We start from the raw sequence: 22,455 nt of genomic DNA on the forward strand, positions 1-22,455 counted from the left end.
GTGACAACTTTGAAATAGCAAAAATAAAAGAGTGATTGCTCTCTAACAGGCTTGTATAAAATAAGGGGGTTAACTTTGGATGAAATTACATTAAAATGTGTTACAAATCACTTCAAAGACTTCCTGTTCCAAGATCTCAAAGTGGCTGAGCTAAGATCAAGTGGTGTGATACCGGGCTATTGCCAATTGATACTGGTGGCAATGTAGTATTAGGGGTTGAAGGAATTCCCCTTTACGCCCTTAGAAGGGTTTTTAGCAATCATAAGCCACAATTGACAAGTGACTCCGCCAATAACACAATGCTCAGAGAGGTGTTCTTACTGGACAGTTTGGAAAGTATTGTTTTGCATATTTGTCTCGCAGTGTTTAGATGAGATCCCCAAAATCTTGTTCTGTGCCTTGCATTCAATTTTAGTGTGATTTCACTATATCATATTTCTTTCAAGATGACATCCTATATGTTGGCTACATCTATGTATGCTAATACATAGAAGCTCAAGGTATTTGGTGTCCCTTCCTTTTAAGATGAAGAGTCTGACTTTTCAGCCATTCTGAGTTGCCATTTAATAAAATATGTGCTCCTTGAATGAACAAAATTGGGATTGTCAGTACACAGACAGGACTGGGGCCCTCATGTAGGAGTCAGAAAAATTGGGATATGTTTCTAACAATTGCTAACACACATGTTTTTCCCCCTCTTATTCCAGGCCATGTCTCCTCGAGGCAGATGATTAGTTGCTAGGTGAGCTCCGAATATTGGAAGACTCTCTCCTCGGCGCAGTCAAGGTTTGACGGAGACACCGGCTTCTCCCTTTTTTTCCTCTGAGTGTGTTCCACTAGAACATTCAAAACTGTTTCTCCAAAGGGTTTTGCAGAAACTCAGACTGTTTTCTAAAGCAGAAGCACCACAGTCCACAGCGGAAGCGATGGGCAGTGTGCGAACCAACCGCTACAGCATAGTTTCCTCGGAAGAGGACGGCATGAAGCTGGCAACTATGGCAGTTGCCAATGGCTTTGGAAATGGGAAGAGCAAGGTACACACCAGACAGCAGTGCAGGAGCCGGTTTGTCAAGAAAGATGGCCACTGCAATGTCCAGTTCATTAATGTGGGTGAAAAAGGCCAGCGTTACCTAGCAGACATCTTTACCACTTGTGTGGACATCCGCTGGAGGTGGATGTTGCTCATCTTCTGTCTGGCATTCATCCTCTCATGGCTGTTTTTTGGTTGTGTTTTTTGGTTAATTGCCTTATTGCACGGGGACCTAGAGGTAACAGAGGTAACCGAGGTTACAGAGATCAAAGAAAAACCTTGCGTGTCCGAAGTGCACAGCTTCACTGCAGCCTTCCTTTTCTCCATTGAAACACAGACAACCATTGGCTATGGCTTTAGGTGCGTCACAGATGAATGCCCCATTGCAGTCTTCATGGTGGTTTTCCAGTCAATAGTTGGCTGCATCATTGATGCCTTCATCATTGGTGCTGTCATGGCTAAGATGGCTAAACCGAAAAAGAGAAACGAAACTCTCATCTTCAGCCATAATGCTGTGGTAGCCATGAGGGATGGAAAACTGTGCTTGATGTGGCGGGTTGGGAATCTGCGCAAAAGCCATTTGGTGGAAGCACATGTGAGAGCGCAACTCCTCAAGTCTCGAATCACCACTGAAGGTGAATACATCCCTCTAGATCAAATAGACATCAATGTTGGGTTTGACAGTGGAATAGACCGCATATTTTTGGTCTCACCCATTACAATTGTCCATGAAATAGATGAAGAAAGTCCTTTGTATGACTTCAGTAAGCAGGACATGGACAATGCAGACTTTGAAATTGTAGTGATATTAGAAGGCATGGTGGAAGCCACTGCCATGACCACCCAGTGCCGTAGCTCATATCTGGCAAATGAAATCCTCTGGGGCCACCGTTATGAGCCTGTACTATTTGAAGAGAAAAACTACTACAAAGTGGATTATTCTAGGTTCCACAAAACATATGAAGTGCCGAACACACCCCTTTGTAGTGCCAGAGACTTAGCAGAAAAGAAATACATCCTCTCTAACGCGAATTCATTTTGCTATGAGAATGAAGTGGCCCTCACGGGCAAAGAGGAAGACGACAGTGACAATGGGGTGCCTGAAAGCACTAGTACAGATACCCATCCAGACATGGACCATCACAGCCAAGCAGGTGTGCCCTTAGAGCCTAGACCTTTAAGGCGAGAATCTGAAATATGACTGAAATATATGATTTCTGCTATTGTTAAAATATATCTGTCAGTAATGCGAAGTGGCTGCAAACAGTTTTTCAGATGATGGTACTGTTGAACAAAGACAGGCATACAGCCCTGAGGGGTCAACTGAGGCTGGTTTTTAAGTGCTGTCTTCAGAAGAGGTACAGCAAAAGCATGAACTTGGAACATGAAGCACTATGTCTACGCATACTAGAAGGCACATATATGTTGTAGAATAAATTATGTATATATTTTTTTACAAAACTTGAACTTGCAGGCAAGCTTTGGTTGAATTGTATTGTTGGTCATCTCCCACCCCCCTGCACTCCCCAAAATGCTTCTGTCTTGGGAACAAGAATGTTTTTAATGGCATAACAAAGGCAAGAGACTGCCTTACTTTTTTTTTTAAGTTGCTGCTAACTACATGAACACAAATGGTAATTATTTTTTGTTGCAGTGTAGTATTCGTTATATACTTTTAAACCAAACAAAGGGTGGGGGGACCTGCAGTGTTGAACTTCTTTGTTTCAAAGCTCTCGGTCAGTCAAACAAAGTGACTGGTGATGCTAGGGAATCTGAATATGTGTTGAGGCCAGTAGTTTGGTGGCTAGAATCAATTTCTCTCTGTACTATCCAGTTACATAAGGAGTGTTATGTAATGCTAGGCCATGCAGTAGCCCTACAGCAAGATTTTTTTAAAAAACAAAAAAATAGGAATGGAATAAGATATTTTTTCCATCTAAAATATGTTTTAATTTCAAAACTACCTAACTGAATACCAAAGAAAAAATGCACTCTTTTGCACAGTGAACTTTTTATTTAAATAGAACAGGCTGCTTTTAGACTATTTTCATCCCCAAAGGTCCTTTATGTGTGGAGTATTTCTAATGCACCTTAGTCCAAAAGTAAAGCTTAGGATACATTTAAGAGTCCTCTTTTTGCTCTACCCACATCCCCTAGTTTTGGGAAATAAGCTTCCGGTTATTATTTTTAGTTTAAGGTGGTAGGGGTGGGGGGAAGGTTGAGTGAAGGGGAGCAAACCTCTGTTCTTTCCTGTTTGCTAAACATCAGCAAGGCTGTGGAAGAAAGCCAAATGTTAAACCATGCATACATTCCAAAGTAGCTCCTGGAACACAGAACCCTATTAGAAGTGGAACGGCATCTTGAGGGCCTAAGCCATCAAAGGCAACCAAGGTCAAGGTTATGATCCAATTGATATTTAAACCAGTTTAGGTTTGCTAGACATTCACAAAACTATTGATCCAGCCATAAAGGCTAACTTGAGTGTAGTAGGTTGCTGTGATCAAAGTAACAGGCTGGCCCCAGGAGAGAAGCAACTGAGGCGGAATAGTCTGTTTGCAACGACCTTAGTCGTTTTCTTGTGATGGGACCACTTCTTACCAGGACTAGAGTGTGGGAAATGTATGTGTGCTACTGTTTTCTAGATTGTTTGTGGAGGGATCATGTGTTTGTAGGGAACAATACTGTAAAAGAGTCCCTTCTTGTTTTTAATAACTTGATAAGCCTTGGTGAGACGATCAGTGGATGCAATATCTGTACTGAAATCTTTGCACAGCTAATGTTGAACCATGACTTTAATGGTATTTTTGGTTCCCTTGCCAAGAATGCTTTAAAATTTCTCTGTGCCTCTAAGATCAAGTGTACCATTTTAGCTGCACCCATAGACTGTAGACATGTGAGCCCTCCTAATAGGTGGAAGATGAGGGAGACACCAAGGGATGAAACTCTTTTACAGTATTGGATCTCATTGTATGCCATTAAAAATAGCTTGTTCTGGGCCTAATGCTGTTTGCTAATAATAATAATAATAATAATAATGAAAAAAACTATGGAGATTTTGGGGCCCTGCCTGCCCTATCAGGGGATAGATTGCAGGAAAGTGGCATTTCCCAGATAGGATGGAATTTACTTTAAGCAGAGTAGGTGGGTTCTAAACTGCAGAAATTGGATAGTGTAAACGAAGACAGGTTTGCTTGTTTTTCCTCTTACACCAGATAGTTTATATACCAAGTACTGAAGCTACGTCTGCAAAAAAGTGGGGAGCTAAATCTGCGTGGCAACCTGACTGGAGTCTCTGGGTCAGAGAAACCATGAAAGCGATTTTACGTGACTCGTGCTGCTATTGTGATATATATATTTTTTGCAAAGGAAAATAAAGTGCAAACCAAAGAGTATTTAATGACATGTTAAACAAAGAAGGGAGGAAGCTCCTCCAAAATGCACAAAGTTCCCACATATGAGACTTGAGACAGTAAATGGAACTGTGGATTGAGAAAGTGTTGAATATATTTGTTTTAAAAACAAACACAGAGAAAGGGATTTTTCTAACAATCTAATATTTCTTTTCTTCTTCTTTTCTGGTGCAGAGTTGATTTTTCTTTTCCAAGATGCAGGGTTTTGTGTTTTCAGAATTTTTTAAAAAACTAAAATGTACACTTTTATAAAGTTTATCAAGTATTTTCATATTTAAAGCCAAATGTAAATAGAAATCCATTTAAAGAGAAAGTGAGAGGAGAAAAAGCCAAGACGGCATCAGTTAGAACCTATGATGCTACTGGATAGCATGGTTTTTTAGCAAATATTTGCAAGCCTTATGGGATTTACAATGCTATGAGTTTTTGTTTGTTATTTATTTAGGCATGGATGTTTCATTTGATTGTGTTTTTCTTTGCTATTGGCATTTTTACCTGCTTTCAGATTGCTAGAGACTTGATGAGAGTGAATAATCTATTGCACTCTTGGTTGGATTATATTTTTCCTTCAAGTAACCCTTTGTCTTTACCTGTTCACTTCTGCATGTGGAGACTAGGAAGAAATGTTCATTTTGTATATATCATGGTACCTATTGGCCCTTGTTTTTCTAATTCTTTAAAAAATAAATAAAATGAACATGCCATGGGAGGCTCATTCTGGGTTCTAAGATCATTGAGAAGCTACATAGGGGGCGGATTTTTATGTAGCTGAAAACAAGGGCAATTTTGCAAAGTATTGAACAGTACAGATTTGTGATGCAATCAACAACCACTTATGTTGATAGGAAATTTCCCACTAACTTCACTGGAATGTGGATTGCACACTTAACTCCCCAAGCCACAAACATGATTTAAGAGACAAGTAGTAATTTTCCTCTTCCCTAAAAATACTTGAATGGGGGCCCTTTTCTTACATGGAACTATCTTACAAAAGGCATAACCAAGATAGGACATGAATTATTTTTTTCTCATCCATGTCTGTTGTACAATTTGTTAGTTAATATAATCACTGCATGTGTGTATTCTCTGGATGCACAGTTCAGTCTGTCTTCTTTTGCTATTTATTCTATTGCACATGCTTTTGGTAAAGACAAGGGGTTCTGAATCTGATATTTTTGTCCTCTTATGTCCCTTTTTGTGGGCGGGTGGGAGATTACAAGGTAGAACTGAGAAGTACTGTAATGTCTTTTTTTTAAAATCTGGCTGCTGTTGACCATTTTCAAGATAGGAGGGTGCTTCATTGTTGCCATCCCACAGGCAACCTGAGAGATCCCTCTTTCTTTTCTCATAAATGGATTTTCTGTCCTGCAGCTGTGTGTAAGGTGAACAAACCAATAGGCATTTGACAATCATTCTTCCTTACTATTTTCCTGTTTGCAGCCTTTTGTATCAAAGTCTTCCTAATGTACTGCACAAATCATGGACTGTACAGATTTTTATATATATGAATATATTATGTCTTATTTTATTATTTCTAAATAAATAAAAATAAAGTATTCTTGCACATTTTGCATCTAGACCCTTTTTAAAACAACAGGTCATCGCATAAGTGCAAAGTGTTGTTTGGTTTAGTAGATGCAACAACAGTGTTTGGATGTGGCTCAGTTACAACAGACTCCTCCTCCAGGAAAGGTCCTCTTGACCCAACTTCTGATGTGCAGCTAGTCTGGCGGATGATCTCCCACCTCCTCTCAACTCTGTCCACTTGACCCTGCGGTAGACTCTGGAATCTGTCAGTTCCAATGCTCCCTCCCCTTCTGAGGCCTTAGCTAGACCTAAGGTTTATCCCAGGATCAAGGTTTATCCCGGGGTCGTCCCTGCCTGTTCCCGGGATCCCCTGTGTGTCATTTAGATGCACAGGGATGACCCTGGGACGATCCCAGGATAAACCTTAGGTCTAGCTAAGGCTTGAGAAAGACTGAGTCCTGGGAATGGGAAGGGAGATGAACATATTAATAGCATTATAAGAAAACCTAGTATTGATTGCAATGTTTAATGGCAAATTTATTTCCCAAGTATTTCATAGGATTGGGCTGGTGTAGCATAGCAGCTAAATGTCACGATTCCAAGCCCTCCACACACACCCAAAATGTGAGACAACAAAAGAGATTTGCTGTGCAATCCATAAAGCCTATATTCCGTATAAACAAACAAAAACCATCTCTTCACACCTGAAGCCACAGGCTAGGAGCTATCCTCTAAGCTTAATTAGCCAGACAAAGCAAGGCAGTTGCCTATCAACTAAATGGATGGTGCAGTATAAGGATGATGATGATGATAGGAACCTGTAAAATCTCAAATTTTATATTCTCTCAATTATTGATTTTGTTGACTGCAGGATATATATGTAAAAACATTACTAGTGATATGCTTAATCATAATGCCTCTTAAAGTTCAGTATGATTTACTATTTAATGGTATCCCTTAAAAGTATATGGAATTTTAAAAATAGCAAATTCCCAACCATTACCAAATCTCAACTTCATGTGATATTTTGCTTCCATACGAATGCATTGTCATTCATAGTCAGGCAAACAACTACTCTCTCTCTGTCTCTCGTGCGTATTGGTTTTATACACGCATATATATACCTCCAGAAATATATAGATCTATGTTCTTTATATTTCAGTTACAAAACAGAATAGAATTCTCTATCCACTTCAATAGATTTTTCAGATCTGACCCAACATGGGCATATTATCACAACATCCTCAGGGAGTGGGAGAAGGGAGGTCAACTCTCTCCCACCGCTTTCTGTTGTGCATGCAATGTAACTTGAAAATTAGGGGGGATCCGCACATCGCTCCCAGAGCGCTTCTATGCGACCCCAGTGCACCCCGAAAACGATAGTCTGACTTCCCTGTAAAAGAAACGATGAAGAGCCGTCCATGCCGCCGCCGCCGCTGAGGAGAGCTCTCCGCTGGCGAGGAGAGCTTGGCAAAAGAAGGCGGGGTGAAGAGCGGAAGAAGCTCTCTACCCCGCCTTCTTTTGCCGAGCTCTCCTCGCCGGCGGAGAGCTCTCCTCGCTGCCGGCGGCATGGACGGCTCTTCATCATTTCTTTTACAGGGAAGTCAGACTATCGTTTTCGGGGTGCACTGGGGTCGCATAGAAGCGCTCTGGGAGCGACGTGCAGATCCCTTCTAGAAGCAAATAAGTATGCTGCTGTTTGGGGTTGCTGTGAATGAGAAGTACTCGAACTGGAATCCATAAACCAGTGAAATTGGATTGTTCCCCATTCCTATGTATTGGGGCTTTACAGTCAAAGACACCGTTCCCCAACATGGTTCCCTCCAGTTTTGGACTTCAGTTTCCATCAGCCCCAGCCAGCATGGCCAATGGGCAGGAATTTGTAGTTGCAGTCGATGTGGAGAGCCTCAGCTTGAGGAAGTCTATTCCGATGATAATCCTTCTCTTAGGCCCTTTGTAAAATACAGTGCCTGAAAACTACATATTTCGCATTAGGAAAAAAAAATGTCATGAAATCATGCATACAGGGAATATTATTGGTACTATGAGAGCTATACATATCACAGCCAGCAGAGTCTTCTCAAGGGAAATTTGGAATGAAGGGAGCAATAGCCAGTGACAGACACTTGCCTGCATTTGGCACTTAACCACCAGGAACTTATTTTGCAAAAAGCACGTCTCCATTACTGTTCTGAACTGATGCAGGCATTGGGTTTTCTAGGGAGGGAGCTTTCTAAGCAATAATAATAATAATAATAATAATAATAATAATAATAATAATAATAATAATAGCAACACAACCACCACCAAAATGCAATGTATTCATCTGCATTCAGCTTTTGTTTGTAAGAAAAAAAAGATATACTTCATCTCCACTTCACATAAGGAAGTGAGACAGACACATGAAGAACAAAGACGAATTGACCCTGTCATATCTAATTCCTTAATTTTAAAAATTGGTTTTATATAATTTTTAAAAAGTTGTTATAAGCTGTTTTGAGCATGTGCTGAAAGAGTGATATATAAAATAAATGCTTTAAAATAGTTTGGCCCTAAACAGCCAATTCTATTAGCTGGATTTGTATGCACAACTCAGCTATGATAGATTATACTTCCATGTTAGTTTTATTTATTTATGGAAATACTTACGTCCCATTTTGATTTATTTTGAGCCTCACAGAGCTACAAGGTGGTGTACATATGTAAAATCCAAGTGCAGTTAAAACAATAGCTAAAGCAGACAAAACAAGAGAATCAAACCATAACACAAGGAAAAACTTAGTAATTCTAATAGTAAAAACCAGCAGAAAGAGAGGAAAAGGTCCCTCAAGCTCATGAGAATCCAAATTCTCTGAAAAAACAAAACTTGCACAAATGTCCAAAAATCAGCAAATCTCCGTAGATCAAAACCAGCAATTTGAACTGGGCTCTGAAACCAACTGGGAGCCAATGAAGTTATTTAAACATTGGTATCATATGCTGCTTGAGACCCAGCCTAGTCAACACTCTGGTGATTGTATTCTGAATATACTGTAGCTTCTGAAAACTCTTCAAAGACAGCCTACAGAAAATAAAACCCAATATTATGCTAGTGGACATCCGCTAGTGCAACTGGGACTTTTCCATTTATTTATTTATTTATTTATTTATTTATTTATTTATTTATTGCATTTTTATACCACTCAATATCTGAAGCTCCCTGGGCCTTTTTTCTAGCCCCCACCCTCCCAAGAGACAAAAGCTGAAGTCATTTTTTCACTGGAATGACACAGTTAGATTGAAATAATGCCAAAACCAATAGTACCAAAGCCAATGCTTGTTATAATGTCATTACACATGTTTAGAAGCCACTCCAGACAACAGTCTGGAAAATAAAAATGTGTGCTGCCTTCAGATATGATACATAGATATACATAATGAACATAATTGGCTTTTCTACACTAGGCTGTTACTCTGCAGTGTCTACTTTTGATTTCATTTCAGAACTAAGATCCAAGCACTATATAAAGAGTATTTCCTTTTCTGTTTTCCCATGTGAATACACATTTGAAAAAAGCTGTTTCTTTTGCTTTTACAATTAAATGCCACATTTCCCACACTCTAAAAGAACTAACCAGTGTGGTGTAGTGGCTAAAGTGTTGGACTGGGAGTTGGAAGATCCAAGTTCTAGTCCCCAGTCAGCTATGGAAACCCATTGGGTGACTTTGGGCCAGTCACAGACTCTCAGCCCAACCTACCTCACATGGTTGTTGCTGTGAGGATAAAATGGAGAGGAAGAGGATTATGTATGCCTCCTTGGGTTCCTTGGAGGAAAAAAGGTGGGATATAAAGGCAATAAAATAAACAAAATAGCCAAAAATGCTTGTTAGACACAGAAGTAAAACTGGTGGGTCATGATGGGCGTTGCTAGACCTACCGGGTGTTCCGTCGTTGAGGAGCGGTGAAAGCGGCTTTTCCCGTTCAGCCGTGACGCCTCATGCTCCACACCTGCCTTCGATTTGTGGCGGAAGTTTGCGCCGGTTGTGCTGCTGCCGCCGCGAGAACGGTTGCGCAGCCACACCGGCCTGATTGCCGCGGCTTTTTTTTTCGCTCGCTGCACGGTTTGCGCACGTCCGAAAGACCGCAAACTTGCGCAGCCGTCAGCGATGCCGCCGCCGGCCCTGGCGGCGGCAGCGGCGGCAGTGCCAGTGCCAGCCGAAGTGCTGCTGGTGCTGTTGAGGGTCAACATTGATGCGCTCACTTCCTGATGGGGGTCGTGGCGGGTGTCATATGACCCGAGGTCAATCGTCTGCATGGCCACTCTGTGCCTACATCTCCCATCATGCCTCTGAGGTGTCGGCGGCGATGACCGCCTCTGTGCCCTGTGCCCCATCCCAAGGAGCCAACCCACATCTGGCCGTAGCCATGGCAGCAGCCCACAAACAGCTCTGCCCTCTGCCAGCCTGGTACCCACACTAACAGGCAGCGTACAGCACCGCCATTATGCGGCCACGGTAGCTGCCCACCGCAAGGAGTCACCAGCCACTTTTCCGGTCCTCCGGTCCTGCGCAAACTGTCACTGGGGAAATAAAAAAAAAAAGCCGCTCCGCCGCGCTGCCCCAGCTGGCGGACTGCGCGCAAATGGCGGAGGCGGCTTGACCGAAGCCGCTGACCACTCCCCCTTAGCACGCCTTTTCCTGCCCAGTGCGGACCGCAGTGACCTCACATCCTCCCACACGTACTCCGAATTACCGCGGGACAGCAGGAAAAGGCGCCCTAAAACTCACTTTTTTAAAGTCGGGAGAAAGAGGCTTCACCGCGGGATAACGGCGGATCCTCGTGAACGTCATCTGGAAGCCTCGACGTGACTGCGGAAGGTAACGCGCGCTAGAGCCTCGTCTAGTAACGCCCGATGTCATATAAAGAATCTGACCATTCTCATCAGACCACATATGATTGCTTGAATTTTCCTCCTATGTTCTGTTCAAGATCTAATGTTTAACACATGTCCCATTCTTGCTCTGATCTTACTCCCTTTTACCCTTGATTTTTATGTATTAAAATGTATTACTAATGATATATTTTATATGCTTAGGTTATCCTATTGACCTTTTGCTTGGAATAACTGTACCTTTCTTTTTCTGGTCTATTGACTGTAAATAAAGGATTGATTGATTGATAAAGAACCCATAAAAATGTGAAGGGAAAGATGACCACACGATAAATGCCTCATGTAGAAAAGCCCTATGTGCATGTAGGAAAACTATCATAGGGTGAGAAATGTCCCTAAGAAGTGACTGCTTTGGGTAGTAGTGCAATTAGGTAATTTTAGGCTCTAGGCTTAATGGCCTTATGGGAGCCCCCTATTTAGATGGTAATGTGTATTACTTTATTTACTTCAACATGTGGTAACCCATATTTGGAAGGATGGGAAACCTCATGATCATTCTCCTTGTTAGAGCTTTGGATTTCTGCCCCTGAAGTCCTGTCCTGATGGCATGGTTGGCTTTTGGTTTCCCAGAAGTATTTTTCCTGCCTCAGTTGGAAACAGAATGATGGACTAAATTGACTTTGGATGTGATTCTTAGAGTGTCTTTACATTAAGGGGAAATCGTGTTTGTGCTTTCTGCTTTTTGGCACGATTGTTATGGGCTGCATTACGTACCCAGAGAGGGGTGACCAAACTTCTCCTCCGTCCACTACCACTGAGACAGCGCCATCTAGTGGATGTGTTAAGGATGTTACAACTTTAAAAGTGGTTCTGTTTATGACGGGATTTGCAACGGATACTGTGGGAGATGTCCTGATTATTCCTGATGTCATGTAATCAACCCGCAAACTTCTGTGAGTTACCAATCATGAACATGCTATAAACTGCTCATTTAGAGAAGCCCACAAGGCTCTTACATTCTTAAGAAGCTGAATTCTTCCAGTCCACGAGATTCAATTCCATTGTAGTCAAATGCAACAACTGTAGACAGACTACTCCACTCCAGGAAGCAAAACCAGATACAATCAATATCACCACATGTGTTATCTAAAGAAGAGGTATGAGTTAATGTGTCCTGCCTTTGATGAATACACTAACTTTACACAGATCTTTCAATACATCACTGAAAAAAATCTAAAAGGAAGTAAAACATAGTAATGAATGATGATAGATCTAACATGACGTGTTATATGAATGAAAAAGCAGTATTTGTCTAGGATTATAGAGTAGAGATATATGCTACAGAAGTTAAGAAAAATTCAGTCCAGTTATGCCAGGTATGAGTGCCCCACCCAGACAGTACTAGAGTACTAGTGCCAGCTGAAGAAGCAAGCAAAACCTTGTATGTCTCCTGTTTCTTTCAACAGGCTTTGGATCAGAGACGATCTTGGTGCAATGTGTTCAATATATCTTCTGCATCTTGCTTTGCTGGGGCTTCACTAATGGTAACTAGGCCTTTCAGAGATCAGGGAGTCCTTGGCACACTTTCTGGTTCTTAAGTTACATCATTAATCAGAAAGGTATCAAATAACGCATCTAAAGATTGTTTGCTAAGTGCAAGTGCGATAAAACTATTAAGAACACCATCCCCTTGCAAGGATTTGCTTTCTTGCTTGTCACTTTGCAGGCTATTAACACTAGGGTCAGTGGGTTTTTTTGGGGGGGGAGGGTCATATAGGTCCATGGAATTAGGAGTAACTGAGATATTCTAACTGTGTATAGAATTACAGTACAATAAAGAAAGGAGCCCAATCTCCCCCCTCTCCCGTCTTTGCAGCAAGTAGTGGATATTTCCCCCCTTTCCCATTTCTGGAACAATATAAATAATGAGCATTGGTAATTAGTGGGAGGCAATAGATATTGGTGATTCAGCCCCCACCCAACCTCAACCCCCAGTAGTGAAACAAATCATCAGGACCCAAATCCTAAGGTGATTTCAGCTATTTTACAAACTGCCTCTCAGCACAGAGGTCCTGTTTGTCCCACAGACATCCTCCCTCCCTCCTCATTCCTGCTAAGAAAGGATTAGCCTATGGGGCTTAACTGTCACTGTACAGTGCTAGGCTGGGGAAAGGAGAGATCCAGCCCATTCCTGCAGAGAAGATGGCCGTCTAGCCCCTCCTCTTTGGCTTTGTGAGAGAAAAGAGCCCGTGCATCTGTTTCTGCTGGCGTTGAGTGCACATTCCCCTCAGGATATGAAGGAAAGAAGGTCACCTCTTGAGGCTACTTAATATAGAGGAATATAAATTGGAGTGCTGTTAGGGCAGAGAGAAAGCAATTGCCTTGCACCCAGTAGCACTCTCATTTCACTGGGGGGGGGGGGAGAAGAGATTTTACAGCAAGATTCAAAAGCCTACCTTTAAATGTATTAAAGATTAAATTGCATAAAAAAACAAAAAGAGAGCAAAGCAGTGCATTTTCAAGAGTATTGGTTGTAGCGGTAACTTAAAAATATCTTAGGTCTGCCTGAGAAATAGCCACATGTGGTATGAAACCTAGTAAAAGGGAAGTGCCTGCCACCACCCTCCCTAAACGGTGCCTGTGTGTGTGTGTAGGTTGACAGGGATCCTGTATCTTTAATCGCTGAATAGAAAAGTGAATTTTAGCTGATGACATTTCTATGCATGCAGCACCTGGTGAAATTCCCTCTTCATCACAACAGTTAAAGCTGCAGCAGCCCTGTCCTCTTTTGCATCTCATGACACTAGTATAGCTCCTGCAGCTTTAACTGTTGTGTCACTGGCTTAGGACGTAATTGATTTTCATGATCAAGAGGTTTCCCATCCTTCTAAATATGGGTTACCACATTTTCAGAGCAGTAACTTAGAGCCAAACTGCACATGATACTAAACATACAGCATGTATTTTTTTTATTTACTCTAGTGTAAGCAAGCATGGCCCTGATTGGGATTTAGACCACTGTGACCTGGAGAGGAAGATCAAATCTTCTCCCCACTCCCACTGTTTTCCGCACCATAATTCTACCTTGCAGGGAGTGGGGCAGGGGGAACAGAAAGGTTTTTCCCCCTGTTCAGCATTGTTATTTATTAAAGTTGTTAATTTTACACCTTCTGTGCATTCTCCCGTTAGTCCTTGTGACTTACACTGGTGTCACTCTGGATCTATTTCAATCCACTTATGCTACTATCATCCGTCTTCTTGTGGTGTCAACCCACCTAATACTGCTGCTTTATTCCTCTGTTCCTGAATACAAGGACCCAGCTCAGGTGCAAATGACAAGGGTTTTTGGTTGTTGTTTTTTTACTTGCTACAACCATCCCTGTGCCTCACCTCTCTCTCTCTCTATCAGGTCCCACAGCTGTAGAACTCAGCAACCTAGCTCCCAAATCTCTCTTCCGCTGCCACCATTTACCGGTACCTTTTTCAGGTATTCCCAAAGACCACACAAAATGATTGCTCAGGTAGATAAAGCTTGATGGTTTCCTCAGTTCAGCATATTGGTTACAGGCACAATGCTTAACGGTTTCAGTAAGTAGTTCTTCTTAAAATGTTTCAAATAGAGACTTCAAGGTTCTCCTGGCTACTCTACCCCTCTCTAGGCTACTCTATTCTCCTTCCCTCCAACCAATTCCACCAAAATAATAAAGCACACAGACCCTTCCTAGCTCTAGTCTTGCTCTCTCCAATCACTTCTTAACTCCACTCCCAACTCCTCTCAGCAAAACCCTATATATACAACCAGAGAGACCTCCAACTCCTCCCATTCTCTCACAGCCAGCCAATCCAGACACTCCACACCAACATCCAATCAGCACTCTCCTTCCATCTGGGCACTCACTCCCCCTTCTAGGGCTCTATACTTACCAACATCCTGTAAATACAAACAACGAGTACATCTTTAAACCTTTTACATACTTCCACTAATAAACATGAATAGCAGTCTTTACAATTATATGAATGCAGAGTGCATATTATAGGCCTTTTATTGGTGAAGACATCAATTGTTATGAAACTGCTGACACTTCAGAAGCCTTACAAAGTCTGCCTCCTCTGGATGCTTCCATGAGTCTGAACACTCTACCCCATTTCATACAACATATGCATGTTCAGTGAACATTTGGAGAGCGGGAGTAGGACTGAACCCAAAGATCACCCTTTCCAAGTTCAGTTAAAAGTCTCAAAAAGAACTGTCTGCACACATACAGCTCTATATGCACACAGGCTGCGTACGTGTGATTTAGGACACTGCTTTCTGCAGACCACTTGCATGTGCCTATGCTCTGTTCTTACATCATTGCCTAAATGTATGGAAATCAGAAGCAGGGCAACAGGCACAATCCTAATACCACCCCCTCCCCTGCACATGCGTTCAGTGTATATGTGAAAAAGGCTGTTATTATGTGTTTCTCAGCACTTCCTTGCTACTTGCTTGACTTGGATTTCTTTTAATATACGTACAGAAATGCTTTTTATGTCTTTCAAGGTATGCTCTGAGATGTCTTTGTCTGCACACATTAATGATGCTAAGAATACTTTCTTGTTTAGACTATAGGGTTTTCTTGAACGTGTAAATCTATTTAAAATTATTTCTATGCTGTGTTTAAGGATGTTTGATTTAACACGTAATGCAGGAAACAGCCATTTTGTTTTATATGGCAGCTCTAGGAAATGTGGGGCATTATTTTGAGGAATCAAAATTTTTGGTCTTACCAACCTGTTTTCTTTGCTAAGGAGAAATGAGGCACATAATCCTTGAATGGGTAGTAGTTATCTCAGTCCCTCTGCAGTGTGTTCCCTCATGACCATGATACTTCAGTCAAAAAAACTTTAGCATGGTTACCTCTATGGTCATTAACACCACAGCATTCTTTCCTCTGTATGTTATTTCCAAATATGCCATTAACACATCAAGAAGATTACATGGGGTACACTACTGGGATAGCATCTGGGCTACGTCTATGTGGTTTACTAGTGCATAAGCATCCAGTCTGGAACATAGGATGCTGCCTTATAGGGAGCCAGACCATTTAACTCAGTACTGTCAACACTGAATGGCATTTGGCTACCCAGGATTGCAGACAGAATTCCTTCCTAGCCCTACCTGGAGCTGCCAGGTATTGAACCTGGGAACCTCTGCATCCAGAGATGCAACGAAATGTATTTGGAACCATTTACATGGAAAGCCTATGCTTTCCCACTGAACTATAGCTCATTCTACCTCTTACTCTAGGGGCTAGGCATTTTGCGTTGGGAAATGTTCTACCATTGCTGCTCAAGATAAGAAGTGTTTTCATCTGAGCATGATTTTCCTCATCCAAATGTATTTGGAACATCCTCCAGTATCTTTCTCAAGCTGTGGCGGAAACCCTATTGCTCATGTTGGCCTCTTGGCACATTGATCACCACAGAGCATCCCTTGTGGTACTTCCTTCCCTTAAGAACAACACACTTCGGGGACTGAACAAATACTAACTGTACACCAGGAGTTTGACTTGGCACCAAATGAAACCATAATAGCTGTTTTAGCCTAATGCTTTTGCGGATGTTTGAGCTATCTCTATCATTCTTCCCTCCATGTGGATGATCTAATAGGCGCTGGGGCTGACCGTTTTTGTTTTTCATCCATATTACCACACATATACTTAACCTAGCTTAATTTATTTGCTTAATACCTAAGGTCTTTTTGATTTCCAAGCATTACGAAGAAAATTCTTGATGATTTTTTTAAAAAAATACCTGCACAAATGGGAAGTAAGGGCTAAAATACCCCCAGAGGACTAGCTAAACACCTAAAATAAAAACAGAGATATGCTTTTATGGGGTGGAAGGGCCATAGCACTTTGCATGCAGAAGACCTAGGTTCAGGCTTTGTCATTTCTAGGTAGAGCTGGGAAAGATTTGTCTGAAACCCTCGAGAGCTGCTGCCAGTCACTGTACACAGTACTGAACTAGATGTAACACAGATGTTGTGCAGACTTTATACTGTTAGTTTTACCCTACCCTGTGCCTGCTTACCCTACCCTGTGCCTGTTTGCATTCTCTTCCCCTCCTTATTGTTTTACTATGATTTTATTAGAATGTAAGCCTATGCGGCAGGGTCTTGCTATTTACTGTTTTACTCTGTACAGCACCATGTACATTGATGGTGCTATATAAATAAATAAATAATAATAATAATAATAATAATAATAATAATAATAATAATAATAATAATAATAATAGAAGCCAAACTCTATCCTCCAACACTTCCCCAGTGGTTTGGCTCAGTGGCCTGGTTCAGATAACATGCTAAACCACACTGCAATGCATTCCCTTAACCATTTTGTGGTTTAGCAGCATGGTTTAGCCTGTTGTCTGAACCAGGCCACTAGCAGGCAACTTCCTCCGATGTGCTAAAAACCAGATTGTGGTTTGTTGACAGAATCCAATATTCTGATTTACAAACACACAGGGTTTTTAGCAAAAAGTAAGGGTGAAACCATGAGAAACAAAACTCTGCATTGTTCATGAAACACGTTTACCCCCTTTTTAATTGTATTTCTGACACTTTGCAAAAAAAATAATAATTCTTGGTCTCCTGGTTGTTATTTATTGAGCAAGACTTCAGGGAAATTTAAGTATGTTTGCATCCAGCATATATCAATGGGAGATATTTAAGCAAATGATTAACTCTTTCACTGAAATCAACTGGGCTTCCTGGGCTCAACGTTGACTGGATACTAACCACTTCACCTTATGTATTCCTTTTGGTTGCTTTCTCATGGGCTTTTTATCAGGCTTGCAGCTAGAAATGGTGCACCGCTCTTGCATAGTATTAAGCGGAAATGCATGGCAAGGAAGGGAAGCAAAATTAGCTTTCTCTGCCTTACATGCTGCAAACCCAATAGATTTCAGCTGCTGCAGCATGAAAATTGTTTGCACTGCAACATAGAGCTGGTCCAAGGCATATTTCAGTCTGAGGTGAAGGACAACATGGTATCCCACATTCTATGTATAGAAGCCCAACACTTCTCGCCCCCTAGCATCCACTGTCTGAGGTGGCAGTCACGTTCTGTCCTTCTGGAGCTAATCCAATTACTTAATATCCATTTGCTTTAGGGTTTTATAAAAATGTTAAAAAGTGAAAGAGCATTCAGGAGTGCCAAACTTTTGGCTGGTTTTAGACTAGTAAAGCTGAAATTATCTCCTTGCAGGCATAAATGAATAGCTGACTTCATTGTATCTGTTTCTGGGATCAGGTGCCTTGGATTATGAAAGAGGGATTTTGTAGAAGATGGAAGGAACATTCTGCTTTCAGGTTGTTCTCATATAGTGCTATAATTAGTCCGTTCGTGGGCATTAAATTTTCTTCTGCCAGGCAACAGATCACCCCCTTACCCGGCAAAGTATATCTTTTATCCTGAGAGGGGTGAGGGAGGAAGGTCTGTAGGTTGTTAGTTTAAGCATTGGGCGTAGAAGGAATATCAGAGTCATGTTTGGAAATATTAATAGAAACATTTAAGAGATAATTGAAAGTAAAACATCAGTTTCCCCTCTTTTTTTTTACTAAGGCAAGTATTCTTGGCTCTCAGAGGCAGAGTTTTATTTAATTGCAGGCTGCTAAAGAACAATGTATGTCCTATGTTTCCTGGGAACCCAACATCAAGAAAAACTGTTTTGATCACAGTGAGGAACGTGAAGTGAGCATATGGGTTTGATCTCTCTCTCTTTCTCATAAGTATGTATATAGTTTAAACTTCTCTCTGTGGAAGCCTGCCACACCTTGTAGGTATGCCTGAAACTCTATTGCTTATTTTATCTATTTATTTAAATATTTATATACCACCCTTCACAAACAATTCCAGGGGTTTAACAATTTCTTAAAACAGCAATTAAAATTGAAATAAAAAATCCACAACCAAACAAAAAGTCTCACTAAACTAGGCATTAAAATTAGAAAATGCTTGTCCTAACAAATAAATTCTTAACAAGTGCTAAAATGTCAACAGGTTTGATGCCTGTTGTACTGCAGATGGGGGCAGGGATATCAAAGCAGGGTGCCACAACTGAAAAGACCTTCCCCCCTGGTTGCTGTTAGATGTTCATGTATAGTCCATGGAACACCAGGAAGTTCTCAATGCATGGGCAGGTTGATATGGGAGCAGGTGCTGCCTCGGGTATTTAGGTTCCAAATTGTTTAGCACCTTATATGTCAATAGCATCACCTTGAGTTTGACTCGGTAACATTATAGTGACTCGAACATATTGGGGGAGGCCATAGCTCAATGGTAGAGCACCTGCTTTGATGGCAGAAGGTCCCAAGTTTCATCCCTGGCATCTTCAAATAGGGTTGGAAAAATTCATGCCTAAAACCCTGAAGAGCCACTGCCAGTCAATGTCGACAATGCTAGGCTTAGATGGACCAATGGTGTCACTTAGTATAAGGCAGGTTCAGAGAATCATAGAATCGTGGAGTTGGAAGGGACCATAAGGATCATCTCGTCCAACCCTCTGCAATGTGCAGGAAAACCAGTTAAACTGTCCATGAGAGGTGGGTGTCCAGCCTCTTCTTAAAACCCCTCAGAGATGGAGAGCAGAGCTTACGGCCAGGAAGTTTTTCCTAATATTTAATCAAAATCTAGGTAGCTGCCTGTAACTTATACCCATTATTTCGGGTCCTAATTTCTGTGGCAATGGAAAATTGTTCTTGACCATCTTCTCTGTCACACCTATGTTCCTATGAATGCAGAGTTCACTGTTTGGTCCTGAACAATCCACCACTTTTTCCAGAAGAGGTGCCCTGATGAAGTAGCAGGTCTAGTTTTATCATCCAACTTTCAAGAAATAACCTCACTGCAGATCCTTGTGTTGAGCAAGCAGAGGAATAAACTTGGAATGGCTTCATGGCATCTGATAGAATCTTAGCAGAACCTCCTTTTGCAGGTGTATTTTAAATCATCCAGTATAGCACAAAAGGTACCAGAGTCTGCTGGCCTACATTGCCAAATTTCCTAAGATAGACAGGACAACTAGCTGGCTGTATATCTGAGTTCTTGGCATATAATGCATAGTCTAAACTCTGTTGAAGAAGTAAATTAAAACTTTGTCTTGTCTTTCTCCCCCACACCTACTTCTTCCATGAAGCCTTTGGCTCAGTTCCTTAGTCCTCATTCCATATGTACATTAACTGAATTTACACATATTCCTCCCAGATTTATTTTTGCTTTCCTCAGCTAAAAACTGAATCGGAAGCTCCTTGGGGCAAAGATCTGTGTTTTTACTTATGCTACTCTGTAAATAATATGCCAGTGCTTCATGACTGGCCACCCTTGACAGAACTGTTAAACAAGTGAAGTTGCAGTATTTTCCAACACACTGGCAACAAACCCTTACAGTTGATACAGCCCCCTTTAGTGAGCAACTCTTGAAAACCTAATTTCTCTGACAGTTTCATAACAATCTAATTCTCCTTTGAGATGAAGCCCTCTCTGAATAAATTAATTTCAAAATCGAAGTAAAATAGCGGTGACAAAATACATTCCAATTATTTTTTAGAAGTTTTCCTGGCTGCTGTTCCTTTGCTTTTGGTTGCTTTCCCTTTATTCCTCATTATATCGCATTGTGATACAAGTGTGAAATTTGGTATGATGGTATTTATTACCATGTAGATTAAAATTAGATACAGGGGCATCTTGAGAAATAATCTTGGAAAATGGCAACCAAAATTCAGTTTTCTCACAGTAACACTGTTATTTTAAATCTCACAAAAATGATGTCTCAGTACCAAATTAAAGAGCATAAAATTTGCTACTAAAAGCTCCTTAACAATCTTCGTAGAAGCAAGCCTTGTCAAGATATTAAGGTTTTATTCCTGCCCATTTGCCTGAGAAGTCAACAAGAATCTCATTATCTCTGCTTCATTTCAGTCTTTCACTTGTATTGCAAGCCTGAAACTGTTGGAGATCATATTTTTTACACCTTTTTGAACAAGAATATGTATTGAGGCATCAATTCGCAGGGCAAGGGGAGTTAGTGAAAATAATGCAAAATTTCCATAAGGGGCTGCTTTTTACTTGAGATTGATCTCAAGTAAAGTATGATGTATTCATTTCGTTTTACAATTTTCTTTCTTTTTTGTTTCAAGATTAGATCACAATGAAGAGTTTTACAACGATAAAAGTGCCAACAGGTTACTTTTACAAGGTACATCCACATCAGGTCCTCAACCTGACAGAAATGAAACAGATTGGACAAAATGCATATTTTGCCAAGAAGACAGTTCCGATGTTCTTCAGTGTCCTGATAATTCCAAAAGAAAAGATAAAGGTGCTGGTTACAATAAATAGGAGTGATGCTTATCTTCCTTTATTTTGTTCTGTGCACTGTTTTGATTTTTTTTTAGACTGGTTAATTTTTCCATTTTGATATGAGAACAAATGTGATCCTCCACAATATGCTATTATTTGGTATAGAAAAACATTTTGAGCCCAATTCAGTGAGTGCTTATAGGTTTTTGTATATGCAGTGGGGCTTTTCTGATAGCTGCAGGACAGCCCCCCTCCCATTTATCAAAAACTGCTTTGAATCTTGGAATAGGAGCTGAATAGGAGCTCAGTACTCACCACAGATGCAAACCCAATCTACAATAGCATTTTATCTCAGAACTGTAATGTCTGGCTCAGGTTTGTGGCACACAACACAGACTCAAAACCTTTGTCCGGTTACTATTAGTTGCTCAATATTTCACTTTTTTCCAAGCTACTTTTATGATTCCCCCCCCCCCCCTGAGATTGTGCTTTCTGTGAAATATCAGTCATTTGTGTTCTACTTTAGCGGTATTATAATTCTTACCAGTGAGAATGGCTTTAAAGCTGTAGAGCCTGATTTGCACCATTCCCCCCTCCTCCTTCTTCTTCCTCCACAACATTTTCCTCCTCCTCCTCTTTCCCTGGCTCTTTCCTTAGAGGGATTTTGATTGGATTTGTAGGCAGGAAATCCATGTATGGTTTTTGCTTTGGAAGATCCCTTTTCACTATGCTTACAGAGCAGCACAGTTGTGAATAGCCTGAAAAGGCAGCCTGCCCTCCCCATTTTCACACCCACCCCATCATATTTTTCCTGAACTTTCCTTGCATGGATGTTGATGTGATTTGCCTATAAAATCCCAGATTGCTTTTAAAGGCTATTTGTCACTGCACACTTACAGAGCTGGAGAGCTTTGAATAACTAAAGTTTTAAAATAAAACCCGCATTCCTTCACAGGTGCAAAGGTGTGCATGCAGTTACTGGACAGGGCATAAAAATCCCACCTGAAATGTTGCAACATTATACTGTGGCTTCTGGAAAACATTTGTGCTACACATCAGGATATTGCACTGTAATGTGTGCCCCCAGAACAGCAATTGCACTTTGAAGAAATACCTGCTCAGTGGTGCATCACACACAATACAGGCTCCCATGTAGATCCTACCCTTCAGATGCACGTCTTTGGTTCAGAATCCAAATATATATCAACTGTTCAGCTGGACCACATAACAGAATCCAATGGGTCCCATTACCAACGTAAAATTCTTTTTCCT

The 22,455-nt window shown here is 41.1% G+C and overlaps 1 protein-coding gene across 3 annotated transcripts; it reads left to right on the plus strand.

Annotated features, from left to right (window-relative positions):
- The first annotated feature begins 690 nt into the window (after positions 1–690).
- On the plus strand, positions 691–21,304 carry KCNJ2 (potassium inwardly rectifying channel subfamily J member 2). 3 transcript variants are annotated; one of them, XR_010025182.1, is made up of 2 exons: positions 691–4,354; positions 21,021–21,304. XR_010025182.1 is itself a non-coding variant. In XM_063120059.1 (2 exons), the coding sequence occupies exons 1-2, from the start codon at positions 927–929 to the stop codon at positions 4,263–4,265; spliced, it is 1,281 nt and encodes a 426-aa protein (XP_062976129.1). In that variant the 5' UTR covers positions 691–926; the 3' UTR covers positions 4,266–5,948. The 3 variants fall into 3 exon arrangements, 1 of the variants encoding a protein (XP_062976129.1); XR_010025181.1 differs by having other exon boundaries at positions 21,026–21,304; XM_063120059.1 differs by lacking the exon at positions 21,021–21,304 and having other exon boundaries at positions 691–2,184; positions 4,243–5,948.
- The last annotated feature ends 1,151 nt before the right edge of the window (positions 21,305–22,455 follow it).

The sequence above is a fragment of the Elgaria multicarinata genome, chromosome 3 (genome assembly GCF_023053635.1).
Source record: "Elgaria multicarinata webbii isolate HBS135686 ecotype San Diego chromosome 3, rElgMul1.1.pri, whole genome shotgun sequence".
Taxonomy (NCBI): domain Eukaryota; kingdom Metazoa; phylum Chordata; class Lepidosauria; order Squamata; family Anguidae; genus Elgaria; species Elgaria multicarinata.

Excerpts from the sequence above, each read along its gene's own strand:
- KCNJ2 (XM_063120059.1), top strand. The coding sequence starts at position 927 with ATGGGCAGTGTGCGAACCAACCGCTACAGCATAGTTTCCTCGGAAGAG. Across the intron at positions 2,185-4,242 it reads GGACCATCACAGCCAAGCAG|ATAGTTTATATACCAAGTAC; the intron begins GTGTGCCCTTAG and ends CTCTTACACCAG.